The sequence below is a fragment of the Eleutherodactylus coqui genome, chromosome 10, assembly GCF_035609145.1.
Source record: "Eleutherodactylus coqui strain aEleCoq1 chromosome 10, aEleCoq1.hap1, whole genome shotgun sequence".
NCBI lineage: Eukaryota > Metazoa > Chordata > Amphibia > Anura > Eleutherodactylidae > Eleutherodactylus > Eleutherodactylus coqui.
In genome coordinates, this window is record NC_089846.1 from 100178862 (window position 1) to 100197621 (window position 18760).

At 45.0% G+C, this 18760-nt stretch overlaps 1 protein-coding gene across 1 annotated transcript in view; it reads left to right on the forward strand.

Annotated features, from left to right (window-relative positions):
- ZDHHC15 (zinc finger DHHC-type palmitoyltransferase 15) overlaps positions 1-18760 on the forward strand; it is a 38092-nt gene that overhangs the window by 3873 nt on the left and 15459 nt on the right. Inside the window, exons 3-8 of the mRNA XM_066581638.1 lie at positions 2016-2110; positions 4833-4953; positions 7091-7160; positions 9436-9468; positions 14271-14391; positions 14925-15057. Of these exons, the coding sequence (XP_066437735.1) occupies positions 2016-2110; positions 4833-4953; positions 7091-7160; positions 9436-9468; positions 14271-14391; positions 14925-15057 (573 nt within the window). The remainder of the gene's footprint in view (positions 1-2015; positions 2111-4832; positions 4954-7090; positions 7161-9435; positions 9469-14270; positions 14392-14924; positions 15058-18760) is intronic.

An 18760-nucleotide genomic window follows, 5' to 3' on the forward strand; every position in this document is an offset into this window, starting at 1 on the left:
TGATCGGTGCCCCTCAAAAAAACTAGAACAGCCTCCACATTGGTGGTCAGTATAAATGAGGGTCTGCACCACAGCCGCCTGACCTTGCAGCTCTGCCAGTGGAGTAATCAATCTCGATGATTCCTGCTTAGGGCTGCTCTTAGGTGAGCCCATTCTAGCTTGGATGAGTGACGTCACCGTTCGCTCTCGTTCAGCCTGTTTAGACAGGCGGATGCATCGTTGGCTCGTTCAAACAAGAATCGGTCAGTCTTTCACATTTTCTGAATAAGTGACCGCTATTTAAACGGAATGATACGTCAGCGAACTGATGATCGTTTTTAAGCCTGCACGAAATGAGCAAAAAGCGAACAATTCTTGTTCATCCTTCAGTCGTTGGCTCGCGTTTTAGACCAAGCCATTATTGTTCACTTTTGAACGTGTTTTTTTTTTTTAAATCCATATTCGTTGCGTCTAAAAACACATTATGTGTCCAACATACTTACAGGTGTTGTCCAATTGTAAAATATTGATGACCTATCTTTGGGATTGACTATGAATGGTAGATCAGAGAGGTCCCGTGAGCTGGAACTCCTGCCAATTAACTGTAAGCTGGGCCTTCATGCTCCTGCACTGTGCTGGTCTCTGTAGGAAGCAGATGGCTCTATTCTCGCTGCAGAGGCCAGGGTTGGTATTGCAGGCCAAGTTCCCATTCACTTCAATAACTGTAATACCAAGCCTGGCCGCTGCAGTGGGAACAGAGCTGTCTGTAGTGAGCACTGATCGCATCTAGCAAGATGACGTGGTACTGTGTGCCTGTGGTTATTGCCTCTGTAGTGCTATCAGTATGCCCATTCCTCGTGTGCTGGAATGTTCATCCACTAACCGGCGCATGAGGCTGCGGTCCTGGTGTGCCCGGGTATTGTGGGCCAAGTTCCCATTAACTTCAGTGACTGTAATACCAAGGCTGACCACTTCAGCGGGAACAGAGCAGTCTGCTTCCTGTGGAAAGCAACTTGGTGCATGAACAGGTGATCAGCGGGGATCCCATTTGTCGGGCCTTAATGGACCTATTGTTGATGGCCTATCCTAATCATAGACTATCAATAGTTTACAACTGAACAATTGTTTTAAATATTGTTGAAAGTGCCAGATCCAGTAGGGCTAACAAGGTCTGATGGGAAAGGAATGAAGGCGTTCTGGTAATAGATGACCTAGAGGTGACCACAGTGGCTCCCCAAGAGTGTAGATATCCTGCTTGGTCACTTTGGGGACATCTAGTGCTGGTATGTCTTTCAGCCAGTCCCTTCTGTTTCTGGTGGACCTGGATAGGTCACACTATAGACTGGATGCAATGGGAGCTTCGCCTGGATTACCAGCCTAGGTCAACGCTATGTGGACAGCTGTATTCACCCTGACAGCAGGCCCGGCGATCAGCTGGGATCCTGAGCAGTAGACCCCTGCCGATCACTGTTGATGATCTATCCTGAGGTTAGGTCATCAACAGCTAAGTCCTAAAAAACCCTTTTTGAAATTATTGCTACAATTGAGGAGTAACCTCTGTGAGGCGCTGTCCACAGATCTCTGAAAAACGAACATCTAAGAATTTTAACAAGGTTGTCCAGTGGTAAATGATTTGATGGGCTATTCTTAGGACCGTCCATCGATTAGTAGACTGGTGGTGGTCTGCTATCCAGGCCCTCTGCTGATGAACTGTATGCGCATGGACTGAGCTGATTTCTGCAAGAAGCGGACAGCTCCATTCTCACTGCAGTGGCCTGGCTTGGTATTACAGGCATAGTTTCCGTTCACTTCAATGGGAACTTCGGCTGCAATACCAAGTCTGGCCGCCGCAGTGGGAACAGAGCTTCACCGGTCCAGTGAAGAGTTCATTAGTGGGGATCCCGGGCGACAGAACCCACTGATATACTATTGATGGCCCATCTTGCGGATAGACCATTAGTGCTTCACAACTGGGCAGCCCCTTTAAACAAAATGTGCTGTGATATGGTAACGTTCTCTGACCTTCTCTTTGGCAGCGGTCTACCTGCTCATCTTTCACATAGTTTTCCTGCTTTTCGCTTGGACGTACTGGACAGCGATCTTCACCCCGGCAAAGCAACCAACAAAAAAGGTAATTAGGTTGTGTGATGGTGCTTGTAGATGCGTCGGAGGAATGTGGTTTATGCATTCATGTACTAGTGAACTGCAATTCTAGAAACTCCCAAGTGTATATGAATTGGATACATTCCCTCATTTAGTAGCTGGAGCAGATGGATGGTAATAAAGTACAGGTAGGGGTCTTTCACAATGGTAACATTATCCCAGGTTGCCTTCCTACATGAAGACAGAGCCGCTGGGATGCCCCAGATCAGCCCAGTACCCCAACCGTACCCCCGGTGGGAGGGGATTTAATCTTAAGTAATGAATTTGGCTTCTAGGGATTTTTTTGGGAATTGCTGTACGGATTTCCTTCTATGTAAGTAAAGGTCCACCAAAGGAGGCTTTGTGTGTTCTGGTACAGCACAAAAATAAAAGGGGTGCCAGGAAAAGAATAGTTAAAACCTCATTGAAATCGATATACAGAAAATGCAACAAAAAGTAGCAGGGAAGTATGGGAAGAATTAGCCAAAGCGTAGAGCTGTTAACAAGCTATGGTCCTCGCTCTGCCAGACTCCATCTATCTACTGTATATATCACATCTACAGCTATTCTTCTGAAGGGCCACAATGCAATACCACGTTTCCCCTGTAGTGGCTGTTGTGGGGTCATATGATGTGACAGTCTTTCCATGTGAGATCAGGTGATTGTTGCCGGGTTCCCATATTAGGGGCGTCGACTCTGATGAGACGGTCCCTTTAAAGTTCTTAACCAGTGCGAGGAAATAGGGTGGTTACAAATTTTGTGCAAAATCCTCTGTAATTTGTGCTCTGGGGGCAAAACCAGTCTAGAAATACAAGCCGAGCTGCATGTATGAACCTGCAGTAATGTCCTGCTATGAATGGAGGGAATGAACCGATGTGTAAGATAATGGCCGTAGTAAAATAACACACAAAGTAGCAGAGTCTATAAACTCATTATTGTTAGCCATAAACTGTCAGCCTGTTATCCACAGAGGGTGTTCTGTATCCACCAATGCCAGGAAAGGGGGGAATATGGCCCCCAGGTTACACACATATACCTTACACTGCGACAGCAGAACAAAAACCATAAAGGATCGCACACGGGGTTTTGTAACGCACTGATTCCTTTTGGGGGTTCCGTCACGACTGCAGAATACACACTGTGACAGAGCCCCCGAACGGGAACGAACGCAATCATTCACTTGCAGAAGTGATATGGCGCCACTTTGGTGTCCGTTTTACAAAGTTTTCTTTATATTTGAAAAATAGAATCAGGTGCGTAACTGTAGGGGATGCGGGGGATGCGGTTGCACCCGGGCCCAGGAGCCTTAGGGATCCCATAAGGCCTCTCTTCTCCATATAGGGACCCAGCACTATGAATAAAGCATTATAGTTGGGGGCCCTATTACAGGTTTTACATCAGGGCCCGGGAGCCTCTGCCCATTACTGTTATCAGGGGTCTGTATATGGGGACACCTAGCTAACCTATGTGTTGCACAAATCATAGAATAATTCCCCCCCAGCCACCAATTGTATACTGCCGCTCTCCGCTTTTGCGCTCTTACTAAGGGCTTATTTACACATTTGTATGTAAGTAGCGCCTGAGATTCTCTGGCGCATCTTGCATCAGTCAGCACAGGAAGACACATACATGCGCTGCCCGATCCGCAGGGACCATGGACATTGCATGTCCTGCGCCCGTCCGTGATGCGGATGCAAATCGGACATCCTGCATTTCTTTTGCATGGACCGCAAATCTGTGAAACAAATTTGCATGTGTGAAAAAGCCCATTGAAGTGGACTCTGTACCTCCCCTTACAGACATGGACTGAGCACAGATAAATATGGGGATGTGTGAATAAGCTCTAAAGCAAAGGGAGCAAAATACATTCTAGCTACAATAGAGTTTCTTTGTTTTCGCCACTGTTACGCTGTCCTACATTACGCAATGTACACGTATGTGATGTCATATATACGGGAGAACTAGAAGATTCATTATTGGAGTAAGCTGAAGAGAACAAGCTACTTCAAATAAAAAGAAGGGGAAAAAATGTAATTTGTGCATATTTACGGACCGTAAGAGCCCAGTGAGATCAATAGGTGTGCGTAAACATGCAGGACAAACACAGGTTCCCTGCGTATAAGCTGCATATTTACACAAAAAAATCGGGGGAAATTTCATGCAAGTAAAAAGACTGATAGGAAAACGAAGCGCAGCAGCATATTGCGGCCTGTGAATACGCTGCATATTCACGGACCCAAATATGCAGAATGCCCTAAGAATGCAGCTCTAGGCACAAAGACCCAAAACACTCCATCATGAAGGGGTTAAAGAATTGAATCAACAACTCGTGTCACTCGTTCGTCCCATTGAACATTGTATATGCAAACCCATTGTTTGGTAGAATACCCCAAAAGTAGAAAAATCAACTCAAGTAAAGCTTAGAAAAATCAAATGGGTCCATAAACACCCCTTTAATTCTTGCGTACAGCAGCAGGACTACACAGCGAACTAACCGCACGCTCGTACCGCACTCTTCCATCACAGTACCCTCCCAACTGTTAGGACATCTAGGGATGAAGAGAGGAGCCCGTGCCATATTAACCCCACGAGTCCTGGGGCATGAAGGGGTTAATAAATAACGGGCAGGGTGGGTATTGGGCGCTATGGGCAGTGTTATGTCATCCGTGTCCAATGTATATACCTACAACTATATGTCTTTGTATGTTAAGTTCCTGCTGCCGTACGCCGAAAAGGAACGCTATGAAAACGAGGAGCGTCCGGAGGTTCAGCGGCAGATCCTGGCCGAGTTTGCGAAGAGGTTGCCGGTTTACACTCGTACGGGGAGTGGAGGTCAGTATAAGATGGCGCCTCCAGCATTATCGCTCCGCCAGTGGTTGGATTGTTAACCCTTTCCAATCCACTGTCTGACGTCTAAAAACATTATGATTTAAGGCTGTACAGCTCCGATGTTGGAAGGCAGCCGTCGGGGTTCTCTTACTGTATATTGCCAGCCTCTCAGCTGTCGGAGCCTATCCAACGTGTCACCTCATGCAGTACTGGCTTTGGCCAGCATATAGCGCTGTTGTATAATGGCAAAAAAAACGTAAGCCCCCCCCTAGGAAAACCCTCTTGCATTCTCAGTCATTGTTCTCGGATGCAGAAGGAAGCGTTTGGCTGGTTTTCCTGGTAACTGGCCGCTGTTCTTCCTGGAGTAGCGTTACCATTGGCCATTTGTTCAGTATTTGTGCGGACATTTAGCTCCAAAAAGGCTGATATATCACAAACACCAAGCATTCCTTACGGAGATTGCATCCTGAAATGTGAAAGTCCCTTCCATCTTGTATCCAGCGGAGGAGCAATGTCTGCGCCTCATCAGCTGTGATATACATGGTGTACGGGGGTTTTCTGCTTTTTCAACGCTGGCATTTTAAATACTGGATTTAGGCCGCCTGCAGACAAGCGGGTCGGATCCGGCGGCGAGAATTCTCGCCGCGGGACCCGACCCGAGAGCCTGCAGTGACGAGCGCGTACTCACCCGCCCCTGGCGGCCCCGGCTCTTTCATGTGCCGGCTGCCGCGCAGCCGGCGCATGCGCAGACCGTAGCCGGCGGCCGGGTGAGTGCGAGCCCCGCACAAAAATAGGACATGCCGCGGTTTGTTTGCCGCGCGAGATTTCGCGCGGCCAAACCGCGGCCGTCTGCATAGGAGTGCGTATTGTAATGCACTCCTATGCAAACTTTCAGCGGCGGAAATCCCGCGGGAAATACCGCCGCGGGATTTCCGCCCGTGTGCAGGCGGCCTTAATCTTAAGCCAAGAATAGGAAACCGCATGACTCTACAGTGAGTCATAACATAGATAACTCAGTATGTAGGGCTGAAAATGGACACATGTCCCTCCAGTTCAGCCTTTTACCCCCAACGTTGATCCAGAGGAAGGCACAAAAAAACCCCAATGAGGTAGAAGCCAGTTTTCTGCATTCAAGGTAAAAAATTCCTTCCTGACTCCAATCTGGCAATTGGAATAATCCGCGGATCACCGACCCTCCTGACGTTATTAATGATTATAACATAATATTGTATCGCTTAAGAAAGGCGTCCCGGCCCGTCTTCTACTGTTTTATCGGGTGCCGGTCCTCCTTTAAGGGCGATGTTCACATCGGACTAGATCAGGCCTGCGGCACACGAGTGTACGCATATTTGCGTGCTCATCTGCGCCGCGTCTTTGTACATCCGATGTTGTGTATTTACGTGCGCAACAACATGTTTCACTGTACTTTCTGAGCACGCAAGTTGTGTGCAACTGCATGTGCAAGAAAACGCGCACCGATGCGCTCAACTACCGAATGACCAATTAGTTTAATGAGGGGTCAAGAGGGGTTCCTTTCCTGTACAAATGCACAGATAAATAGAGCGTGCCGGGTTGTTTGTTTTTTCTTTTTTTTTTGCATGATGCAAAATATGCGCTTGTGAACGAACCCATTAAAATCAGTGGGTAATATTTTCTGCATACCATCTTTCCCCAAAAATAAGACAGGGTCTTATATTAATTTTTGTTCCAAAATATTTCTTTTTTACATGTACAGCTGCCTGGAAACTATTTAAAAATTATGCTAGGGCTTATTTTTGGGTAGGTCTTATTTTCAGGGGAACAGGGTATTGAATGTACAGAAGTTTTGCGCACAAATATGCGTGTGGATATGTCCGTGGTACGCGGGCCTCACTCGGTTCCATGTTGGATTTTAACTAAATGGTTTTGACAGTATGAACTCTGCGGGATTTTCATAGTATTCCATAGAATGCTACAATGTTGCACATTGTGGCGCGGGATCCCGCGTCTTGCGTTTTACGACACGGTAAGAAAGGAATCGTTTCTAAGCTCTGACCGTTGCTGGTGAGATGGAGACCTTCCTGCTCGGCGGTCCTTCTATCTGTATGGGTGAAGCCATTGCTATCTGCCCGGTAACGACTCCTCTTTCTGTCTGTTCTAGTCATTCGTTTCTGTGACCGATGCCAGGTGGTGAAGCCCGATCGCTGCCATCACTGCTCTGTCTGCGGGATGTAAGTAATATTATTTATCTAAGGGCATGACGCAATGCGATGGAAGTGCGCCCCCAGAACTTCCAGAGACCCCAAATCACAGCAGAGACCAGCCAAGCAGCACTCCCATATATATTGTGAGATGTAGAGCCATTCCCCCATAGTTGTACCCCACAGGGTATAGCTTTATGATCCGTGGGGGCCGACCTCTGGGATCCCCACTCATCCCTAGAACTGACAGTCCCTGCATTGATGGAGCAGTTTGCTCTGGTTCAGCGACCGCGCCAGGCATTGCTGACCAGTCATTGTTGGCATTTTCCAGCGCCATCAATAAAACAACTAGAGTGGTGGCGCACATGCATGGCCACAGCTGTGTTTATTATTGTATGCCCCAAACCCTTGTTTCCAGGATCGGTGGGGGTCCCCGATCACAAACTTATATCCCCTGTCCTGTGGAAGCAGGGTAGTTGGTGATTGTGGGAATAGATCTTTAACAATTCATTGCCCAATGAATGTAGCTATTTTGCGCACATCAGGCATTTATGGCTTTTATACTGCTGCTCATGTGTGGGTCTGTAATATATTCAAAGGGGTATTCCAGGTTGTTGCTACTGATGAGTTATCCTCAGGATAGGTCATTAACCCCTTCATGACACGGCCCTTTTTTATTTTCCCATTTTTATCCCCCCCCCCCCCCTTTTAAAAAAAACCTAACTACTTCATTAATCCATCGACGTCGCTGTATGAGAGCTTGTTGCTTTTTGTGGGATGAGTTGAGTTTTCAATGGTGCTATTTAATGTACTGAAAAACTTTAAAAAAAAAATATAAGTGGAGTAAAATGGAAAAAAAAAGGCATTCCGCCATCTTTCAGTGCGTCTTGTTTCTACAGTGCAAAAACTGCAACAAAAATGACCGGATAACTTTATTCTATTGGTCGGTACGATTACTACGATACCAAACATTTTTTTTTTTTAAAGACATTTAATTTTTTTTTCTTTTCCTGCCGTTATCTTCTGTGCACAATAACGTTTTTATTTTTTCATCGGCATAGTTGTGCGAGGGCTCATGTTTTGCGGGACGTCCTGTAGTTTGCATTGGGACCATTTGGGGGGTACATATGGCTTTTTGATTGCTTTTTATAGCATTTTTTTCTGGGAGACAAAGGGACCAAAAGAGTGCATTTCTGGGTTTTTTTTCTTTTCGTACAACATTCACCGTGCAGGGTAAATAATGCGTTACTTTGAAAGGGTTTTTTTTTTTTTTTTTTTTTAATTTTTATTACATTTTTTTTTTATTGTTTAGTAAAACTTTATTCTGATTTTTACCTTTTTTTTTTTTTCAGTTCCCAAAGGGGACACCAACTTGTGATGCTTTGATCGCTCCTGCAGTATGATGTTATGCCACAGCATTACTTCCTACTGCAATTAGGCAGGCAGTCTATCAAGCTACCCCTTTAAGAAGGCTCCTGGCTGCCATGAGACCCGCATGGCTCCCTGCGATCTCATCGCGGGGGGGGGGCGTACGGGGGGGATTTAAATGCCGCTGTCAGAATTGACAGCGACATTTAAAGGGTTAAGGGCACCGATCAGTCGCACGGCTGATTGCAGCTGGTGTCAGCGGTAATAAACAGCCGGCGCCCGTGCTGAATGAAGGTAGGTCGCCCCTTGATCTCTCTTCATACATACCCTGACAGACGTAACTGTACGTTCTATCGCGGGAAGGGGTTAATAGCTGATTGGCTGGGGGCCGACACTTGTTAGCTGTGCAGCAGGGCTGGACGTCATCAGTGTTTTGGGCCCGGAGTACAATAAAGGCTTTGTTTCTATTGAAGGCAATGGCAGCACTGCCTCCTAATATACTTCCAGCTGTGACCACACTGAGGAGCCAGAATTGTAATAAGAGGCATCACTTCCATTGATTTCATTGCACTTCCAGCACTGACCACCGATGAGGATGTCTGACTCCACTGCACTGACAATGGGCTGGGCAATCGTCAATCGACTGATCGGCAGGGATCCGGAGTGGTGGACCCTACGGATCAACTATTGATGACCTATCCTGAGGATAGGTTATCCGTAATAAAAGCCTGGCATACCACTTGCTGGGTTGGGTTCGAGCCCCCTGTATCTCTGATACCTATTACTTTATTTATTGAATTGTTGCTGTTCTCATTAATTCTTTACAATCTTTTGTAAATTTGTTCATTATGTCCGTTTATTGCTAATTCTCCATGTTGTCCTCCGTGTTCTGTTTTTAGCAGCAAGTTTGACTTTTTTGTCTTGTGTCTCATCACAGGTGTGTCTTGAAGATGGATCATCATTGCCCTTGGTATGTATCTTTCCCCCTCATTATATTTATCATTGGCCTTGTTCACACACTGCGGTTTTTGATGTTTTTTTTTTAACCCAGACAAGACCAGAAAAAGGAAAGATTTATACTTTTCCTTTTCTTGGGTCTCGGGCCTGGTTTTGGCTGGATAAATACATCAAAGATTGCACCAAAACGTCATTTTGTGAAGGGCTTTTTGTATTCTGCATCTGCTATCCTAGAGGGGTGCAGCTATATTGCAATTAAGGGCTATTCTGGAACCTTGCTATGTATAGCTCTTGCAGACCTGATCTACTTGTACAGTTGGCTTAGTAGTATGTAATGAGTCATTCTGGATCAGGGCCAGGATTCTGAAATTGGTTGTTATAAACTACTCAGGTGAGCACTTCAGAACCGCTTATTTGGAAAGGTTTGTTTGGGTGTATTTATACATTTCGGTATTCTGACGCATGGATGAGATTTGTGTTTAATGTTTGGTTCAAAACCAATAAAGTGATGCAGATAGGCATGTGGTTTGTGCAGCAGACAACCAGCCCCGTCAGTAACACTCAGCAGTAGTTGAAGTCCTTTTAATTACTAGTGTTTTATTCTCACTTATCCCAGTGAGTCAAAGATGTTTCATTTCATTCCCCAAGAAGCAGTCAGCCGTTTAGAAGTTGCCAACTACAAAAAGTTTGGCCTAGATTAATCCCACTCAGTAGGAAGCCGCTTGTAATTCTGCGCCATGGTGGCGACCGTGAGCTGCACCTTACACCTCTCTCATGGTAAGCGTGAAGGATAGGTCATCAGTAGCAAATCGGTGTAGTCCAAAACCCGGCATCACCTCCAATAAGGAGATATAAAGGCGCCATAGCACAGTGGAAGACTTAAAGGGGTTGTCCAGGGTTAGAAAAACATGGCTGCTTTCTTCCAAACACAAAGGCAGCCTTGTCCATCAGGTTGTATGAGGTGTTGCAGCTGGGCTCCACTGAAGTGAACGGGAGCTGAACTGCAATACCTCACACAGCCCTATGGACATGGGTGGTGGTGTGTTTTTTGAAAAAAGTAGCCATGTTTTTCTAACCCTGGACAACCCCTTTAAGGCCCCCTGCACACAGCAGAGTCAGATTCCACGTGCAGAATGCGGGCCTGACAGCAGCGACGTTCACGCGTACCTGATCACATCCATTTTCATCTGTGCTGCGTATGGTCTGCACGGCGAGCTGCCAGACATGCGCGTTACAGATTTTATTTTTTTTGATGCCGTGGAATCGGCAACGTTTCCGCAATGCGAGTGCAGAAGGGCCGCGGATCAGATGGCTTCCATTGAGTTCGATGGAAGTGGTCAGTGCGGGATCCGCACGAAAACGGAGCATTCTGCAATTTCTCCTCTGCTTGTGGAAACCGCAGTTTGTTTCCGCAAGCGTACAAGAAGAATCGATTATCCATAGCATGCTATGGGCGCTGTGTGTTGCGGATCCACGGAGCAGATGGTCTCCGCGGATTCCGCAGCAAATATCCGTCTGTGGGCAGGAGCCTTAAGACTATCCATTGTGTGGTGCCCCGAAATAATACTATTCATTCCAGTAGGAGGGAGCTGCTATACTATTGTATAGCGTACGGTGTTTGGGGTCTTCCGTTGTGTCGTGGCTCCTTCACATCAGCTGATCAGTGTGGGCACTGGATTTCACTCCTTCCCCTTTAACACCTTCCCGCTGCAGGGCGTAAGTTTACGTCCTGGCAGCAGGGTACTTCCCGCAACAGGATTTCCTATCACGCAGCGGGAGCCGGCTGTCAGACACAGCCGGCGTCCCACTGCAACAGCGGGAGGGCATCGGAGATCACGGCAGGGAAAGAGTTCACAGAGGGAGCTGACTCCCTCTGTGTCTCCGGCCGCCTCTCGCGATAACATCGCGAGAGCCCGGCCTATCACCATGGTAACAGGACGCCAGACACTGGCGTCCTGTATTGCCTATGCCTATGATCGCTGTATAAGCGATTATGACAGCGATCATAAGTGCAGTGATCTAAGTCCCTCAGAGCGACTCAAATAGTGTAAAAAAAACAAAGATTAAAAAAAAGGTTAAGAACCATTTTTTTATGCTTTTTCTCAGATTAGCATAAAAAAAGGTAAAAAAATAAATAAACCCCCACGTATTTGGTATTGTCACGTCCGTAACGACGCGTACAATAAATTGCACATGCTTTTGACTGTGCACGGAAAAAAACGCAAAAAAAACGCTTAAAAACTGAGGCAAAATGCTAATATTTAGCATTTTGCCTCACTAAAAACGCAATAAAAGTGATCAAAAAAGCTGTATGTACCCCGAAATGGTACCAGTAAAAACTACAGCTCGTCTCGCAAAAAATAAGCCCTCACAGAGCTCCAGATATCAAAAAATAAAAAAGTTACAGGACTTTGAATGCAGCGATTTAGAATAGAAAAAAGATTTCCAAAAAAAAGGGGTTTTATTGCAGAAAACTGGAAAAACCTAAAAAAAATGTCAGAATTTTGGTATCGTCGTAATTGTACCGGTCTGCAGAAAAAATGGATTGTGTCAGTTATGCTGCATGATTAACGCTGTAAAAAAAAATAAAAAATCTAAGGCAGAATTGATGCGTTTTCTCTCCCTGCTATCATTAAAAAAAACAACAAAGTTTTACAATATAGTTAATGTACCCAAAAGTGGCACCGATAAAAACTACAGTTTGCCACGCAAAAAACAAGCCCTCATACGGCCACGTTGACGGAAAAATAAAAAAGTTATGGCTTTTGATAAACGGAGAAGAAAATCCGCCAAAAATTGTTGCGTCCTTAAGCCCAAAATAGGACGTGTCATGAAGGGGTTAAAAACTCCTTTAAGGCGAGCTCATCCCCTTAATGTTTGATTGTAAATCAATTGCTTTAGGGGCCTAAAATGCGTATTTCCCTTTTCTTTCTTCATATTACATATCTTCGGTGGTATTCGCAGTGCCAGGACACTGGTTTGGATGCCGGGCAGGTTTAGCAGAGGAGGCACTTGGCTCACCAGCTGCTTCAGTACAAGACAACCTTGTGGAAGTTCAGCCATAAGCTCAAACAATGAGATGACTTTTTTAGTTCATTACACACTTTCTATAAATACGACGATGTCCTCGTTATGTAAACATAGAATGTCTGACATGCTTTGGGTAATATATGGCTTGGTATCTGGCTCCTGCTTTATCATTAGATAACATGTATATAGCACTATTAATATATCTAGTTATACCAGTCGGTACCAAATATCCAGTTATGCCAGTCTGTACTGAAGTTGCACATGTAATTTAACAATAAATCTATTATTTGTGGTATGACCTAGATACTTCCTGTAGATTAGAATTTATGGTCCTACTTAAAGGAAATCTGTCACCTATGTTTAGTCCTATGAGCTAAGCTTATGGGCTGAAAGTAGGTGACCCGCCGGGGATGTAAGTGTTATACTCACCTCTCCCTGTGTCAGCACTGCCAAGCAGTCCGCCCATTCTAACGTTATATAATGGGAAGACTACTTGGCAGCGTCGCTCAATGCACTGCAGCTTCCAGCACTCAAACCGGGCGAATGCCAACGCAACGATAATCACTCAAAATTTGCTCAAACAATGTCTTTTGAGTGATAATCGTTGCGTGTAAATGATACCATTGTTTACTTTTCGTCTGAACAAGGATTTTTAGGTGAGCATAAAATCCATTGTTCGGCTGGAGAGCTGATAGCGGGGACTGCACGCTGTGTTCTCCACGGGAGCGCTACTTATATTGTTTTCAGCTTGCAGCCCTGTGACAGAACAAAGGAACTGTATGCAAATAACATGCCACCTGCTGTTTTCTGCATACAGAACAGGGAGGCTCATTTACATGCAAATGAAGGTAATAAGCTGCTAATGGGCATTAGTGCCCATTAGCAGCTTATGCAAAACAATTACTAAAACGGTCAATCTCCCTATCTTTTGAACGAATTTGGGGCAATCATCTTTGCAGGTAAATGGGGCTTTACGCCTAAATCCCCAAATTCAGTGGGTCACTTACTTTCAGCTCATAAGCTTAGTTTATAGGGGTTAAAAGTAGGTGACCGTCTCTTTATGAGTGTAATGCTTGTTCTAAGAATTTAATAAACAAAAGGACATGAAAAAGTTAATGAGTCTACACCAATGGAAGTTGCTGTCTTGTGCTTCACCTTGTCAGAGATGGTTTAACCCTTTCCAATCCAATTTGTATCCTGGTTTTCCTAGGGGGCTTACTCTTTTTCTGCCGTTATACAATGGCGCTATATGCTGGCTAAAGCCAGTACTGCATGAGGTGACACATTGGATAGGCTCCGACAGCAGAGAGGCTGGCAATATACAGTAAGAGAACCCCGACGGACGTCTTCCAACATCGGAGCTGTACAGCCTTAAATCATAATGTCTTCAGACGTCAGACAGTGGATTGGAAAGGGTTAAACTAGCTAATTGACATATAAAGTATCAAAACCTCCTATTGTCCAGTAAGAACAAAAACTGTCTAAAGTGGCCACCCATGCCGACCTCCTGCCCCGTGAGCGAGTCACAAGACCAAGTTTAATATTGGGGTAACTACAGGCAAGTTATTCTGAGCCCCCGTGTAACCTAAAAACAAATAAATAAATAAATGTAATAGCTGAAGGGGCTGTGACTTTCTACCCAATGCGGTGACCCCTTAAATCTTTTTTTTTTTTTTTTTTTTAATTTGTGGGGTTCCCAGTAGTCAGGGGTGCACCAATACAATTATCTCACTTGCTGAAGTAATATGACCGTCCTCTTGCATGACTTTTTATTTTTTTGTTTAGGGTGAACAACTGCATTGGATTCTCCAACTACAAGTTCTTTCTGCTCTTCCTGGCGTATGCAATGCTGTACTGTTCGTACATCGCATCTACTGTCTTTCAGTACTTCCTGCTATACTGGACGGTGAGTGCTACATATTCCTTCTGTACAGAGATTAAATATTGCCGTAAACGGTGTGTTCGCCTGTCTCCCCCTCTCCTCTGCGCTGCATTTCCCACAGTGAGAAGCGGCCAATCATCCATCCGCTCCCTTCATTCCAGTGGAGTACAAGCGCTCGGCTGTTTCGTTTTTTACGGTTGTGTGTGATTTAGCATTAGTCGGCGGCATCCATTAGGGTCCGTCATGCTTTGTTTTACTGGGTAAAAACAGATAATTTAAAGCGGTAACTTTGACGGTTGTATGGATAAACGGCGCCACCTACTGGCATGAGTCTGATGCTCAGAGCTACTGACTTGTTGCCCAGGTGTACTCTCCATTAGTTTAATAAGAATCTCCATGAAATCTATTCTAGGTATTTAAACTCTCTCAGCCGGCACTTTGTAGGCCGTCTACTTGTCATATGGTTACTTTGATTCAAGAGCAGAGCTTTATACACAAATCTCCATAAATGTGCAGAAATCCCTTATTTAATCCTCTAAACTGTTTTGTCTCCACAGGGAGCGATAGCAAATAATCATGCAAAATTTCATGTGCTTTTCCTACTCTTCGTCTCATTAATGTTCTTCATCAGCCTCATGTTCCTTTTTGGATATCATTGCTGGCTTGTGGGACTAAACAGAACTACCCTTGGTAAGTGTTCCCCATTATTGGACACGGGTGGGGGGGGCACTTAACTGGCCTGTATTTTGCAGATGACTACCCTTAAAGCATACATAACTCTTCAGACAAATTATGATCATTCATTGAACTGTCTGTCTCTCGTTAATCTTGCAACATACTTTCATTATTTATATATTTTGTTTTAACACTCAAGACTAAAGTACAGACCCTCTGCAACCACTACTTGTTGTTAGGTGTTCAGCTTCCCTAGCAACTTCATATATAGATATTGTGGCAATGTCTGCGAGGGTAATGGGGGTCGGCAACGACACAGCAGCTCACTCAGTTCATGTTAAAGTCCAAATAACTCTATTTTCTTAAATATTCAGCAATAACACGGAAATCCAGTGGAAACACATCAGCTACAGGCAGCATATAAATTTCTTGCTATAGACATAGCAAATACTTGCCTGTCAAGGCGTTAACTAAACAGTAATTTCCTCACTCACTACAACACAGTGACCTAGCGCCACTACACATACCTAACCGGGTGTCAGTCTGGGGGCATCCTTTCCTGTCAAACTCGTGGTCGTACCACAGCCTGGTCTCTCACAGACATCAGGCTTTCAGCCTCCCTCTCAGGGAGTAGCTCCAGCTTTCTCTCACAGCCTGGCCTGGCTCTGGCTTTCAGCAGCAGCTCTGCTAAAGCTTTCAGCTCGGGACTGAATGTGTCTGAAACCAGAGGGTCGCTTTAACCCTTTGCAATCCAATTTTGGATTCAGGGTTTCCTAGGGTGCTCTTTTTCTGCCATTATACAATGGCGCCATCTGCTGGCTAGAGCCAGTACTGCAGTATTTTACATGCTAGAGAGGCCCCCCAATAACAGAGCGGACAATCTACAGTAAGAATACCTTGATGGACGTCTTCCAACAGCGGAGCCGTACAGTCTTCAATCAGAATCTTTTTAGACGTCAGACAGTGGATTGGAAAGGGTTAAACAACAAAAATCTGGCTGCAGAAAATGTCATAAAATAACATATTACTCACCTGCTAAATGGGTAATCTGGTGATGCGTCATGATGCGATAACATGTAATTTTGCAATATAACTGTTATGGCTTCCTCTACCTGCGGCCTCCCCCTTACCCCGCTTAGTTCTCCATTAGTATCCAGTAGGTACGACCTGTACACTCTGCTGTGTTGCTGGTCGGGCATGCTCAGTGCCTTCACATTCTGTAATGATGGCAGTTTGTACAGTTGTGATGTGCACCTGTCAGTAACTGGAAATGGGGCACTGTTGGAGATGGGGAGGAGGTTTTTATAATCTCTGGTGGCCATTTCAATAACAGTGTGAAAATCTGAAGTTTTTGATGATTAAGATGGCTGTGTGGAATAATGTCAGTAAGTGGAAACGGGGGAAATTTTTGAAAATTTCACCCAGTCTCCGGAATACCCCTTTAAATTCTCTGTAGTGGATTCCTGCATTGTCCCTCGTCGGGAACTGTGTACAATCCGGCAGCTCTGACCGCCCGTACCCTGCAAAGAAACTCAAAGGTGTATGTGGCTCCGACTTCTTATGGTCGAGCGGTGACCGTGTATGGTTACGTGCCAACTGCTGATGTGGGTGGTGACCCTTTAAGTATTATCTAACTAGGGACTTATTCAAGTTGTTACTGAGTAATTCCTTGTTAACAAGCCTAATACAGTGAAATGCTTCATTATCTTCTTTACTGGAGTCGGACCGATCTTGTTTCCATGTTTTTACTTGACTGGATAGAATAATACAGCTGTTAATGGACTATTCCGACCAACCACCAGCAGTAGAAATGAAGGTAGCAGTATTACGAAGAAGTAACTTAAGGCCCATTTAGACTTTTGCCCGACACTCGTCCCCACACATACTTTTTCTCTCATCCTTCTGCACTGGAGCTAGTATCGCCGGCTCACAGCAGGGCGGCTGCAGGAGATTTCTCTCCTCTCCCTCCCCCTCCTCTCTCCATTGACTTAACACAGCGGCCGTTCAATACTGAACAGCTGCTATTTACGCTTGCTCCCGTGCAGCAGCACAAGAGCAAGTATGCGCGAGGACGGGTGTCGGGCATCGTTTGCCTGACACTCGTCCCGTCAAAATGGAGCTTTACAGTGTAGGAGTCTCTTATATATGAGCACTGAGCAGTTCTATCGAATAGATGACTATAACCTGAGACCTTGCCATGTCAGGAATGGTACCCATCCCTCTATTTACACTTCATGGGCACTGGTCCATAAGCGCTAGGAACCTCCATTGGCATTTGTTTTTCCCAATAATTGTTGTGCTGAACTTGTGCAGGTGCTGCCTGGCAATTATCTCCAAATTGCGAGAGTTGGTGACGATCATGTAATGGCGTTCTTTAGAGCATGATTTGTCATGTTATTACACTTGTTTGACCAGAGGACACAGATTATTGATGACATCAGAGTCTGGGAGTAAAAAAATTGTAAGAAAAAACGTTAAACATATATATAAAAAAAACAAAAACCGTTTTCTAAGTTTTGCCCGTAAAATTCGGTATTGGTGGAATCTTAAAGGGGTTTTCCAAGCAGCGCTGGCCATAAGTGCTCTGCTACATCTGAGTTGAAGTGTAAGCTGCTGCTCCGACCCCTATGTTGTGGCCGGCGCTCCTAATCGCAGGCGCAACTGTAATTGACATCAGTGAGACTCCAGCCTACAATTATAATGATTTCAATGAGGGCTACACCTGCAATCACTAGCAGCGGCCACGACACAGGGGTCAGGGCAACGGCTTCCGCTTTGTCCCTGGTGTAGCCCAGCACTGACAGCCGGAGGGGACTGCAAAACCCATTTAATGACCCAGCAGGAAAAAAGTAAACATGTCATTTTTACCATACAGTGTGTGTCACAAAAATGAAACCCCCCAAAAACACTGTCAGTTACTGCCCTTTAAATGGTTTTCTGGGAGTACACCATTTATACCAATTATTATTTTTTTGGGAACATAGAACATTTTTTATTGCTTTTTATTCCCTTTTTTTCTATAAGCAAGAATAACAAAACTGCAATTCTTACATGTTTCCTATTTTTAACGCTGTTCACCGTGCGATATAATTCTGCAGACCCGTACGATTATGTCAATACCAAGTTAATGTAAGTTTTCTTTTATTGTTTATTGCTGCATTCACCCCCCCCCCCTCCCTAAATTTTTTTTGTCAACCGCGCTGAGAGAGTTTTTCTTTCTTGCGGGATGAGTTGTACTTTTTAATATCACCCTTTGTTGATCCAGGCGATGTTTTAATCACTTTCTGTTCGGTTTGTTGTAAGGGAGAGAGGCGAAGCTGGCTATTTTTATTTGTAATGACACGAACTGTGCGGGTTAAATAAAGTACTAACTTTTTTTCTGGGTCATTATGAACGCAGCGATACCACATAATTGATTTTCTTTGTTTGTTTATTTTTTTATTCTCTTTACATAGTAAAAGGGGAAGGGTGGGTTTTAACATTCTTTTTATTTAAAAAAAAATAAAAATTGTATACAGTTAGTCCCCGACTTGCAAACAGGTTCCGTTCCGGGAGCCTGTTCGCAAGTCCGTTTTGTTCGCAAGTCGAACAAATGTTTGTATGGAGCAGGATCGCGGGTGGATCCCGCTCCATACAACGTCGGGTGCCGGCTGTTCTTACAGCGGGCACCCGGCGGCAGCAGTTCCGACGAGCCGCGCGCTTGTCAGAACTGTTAACA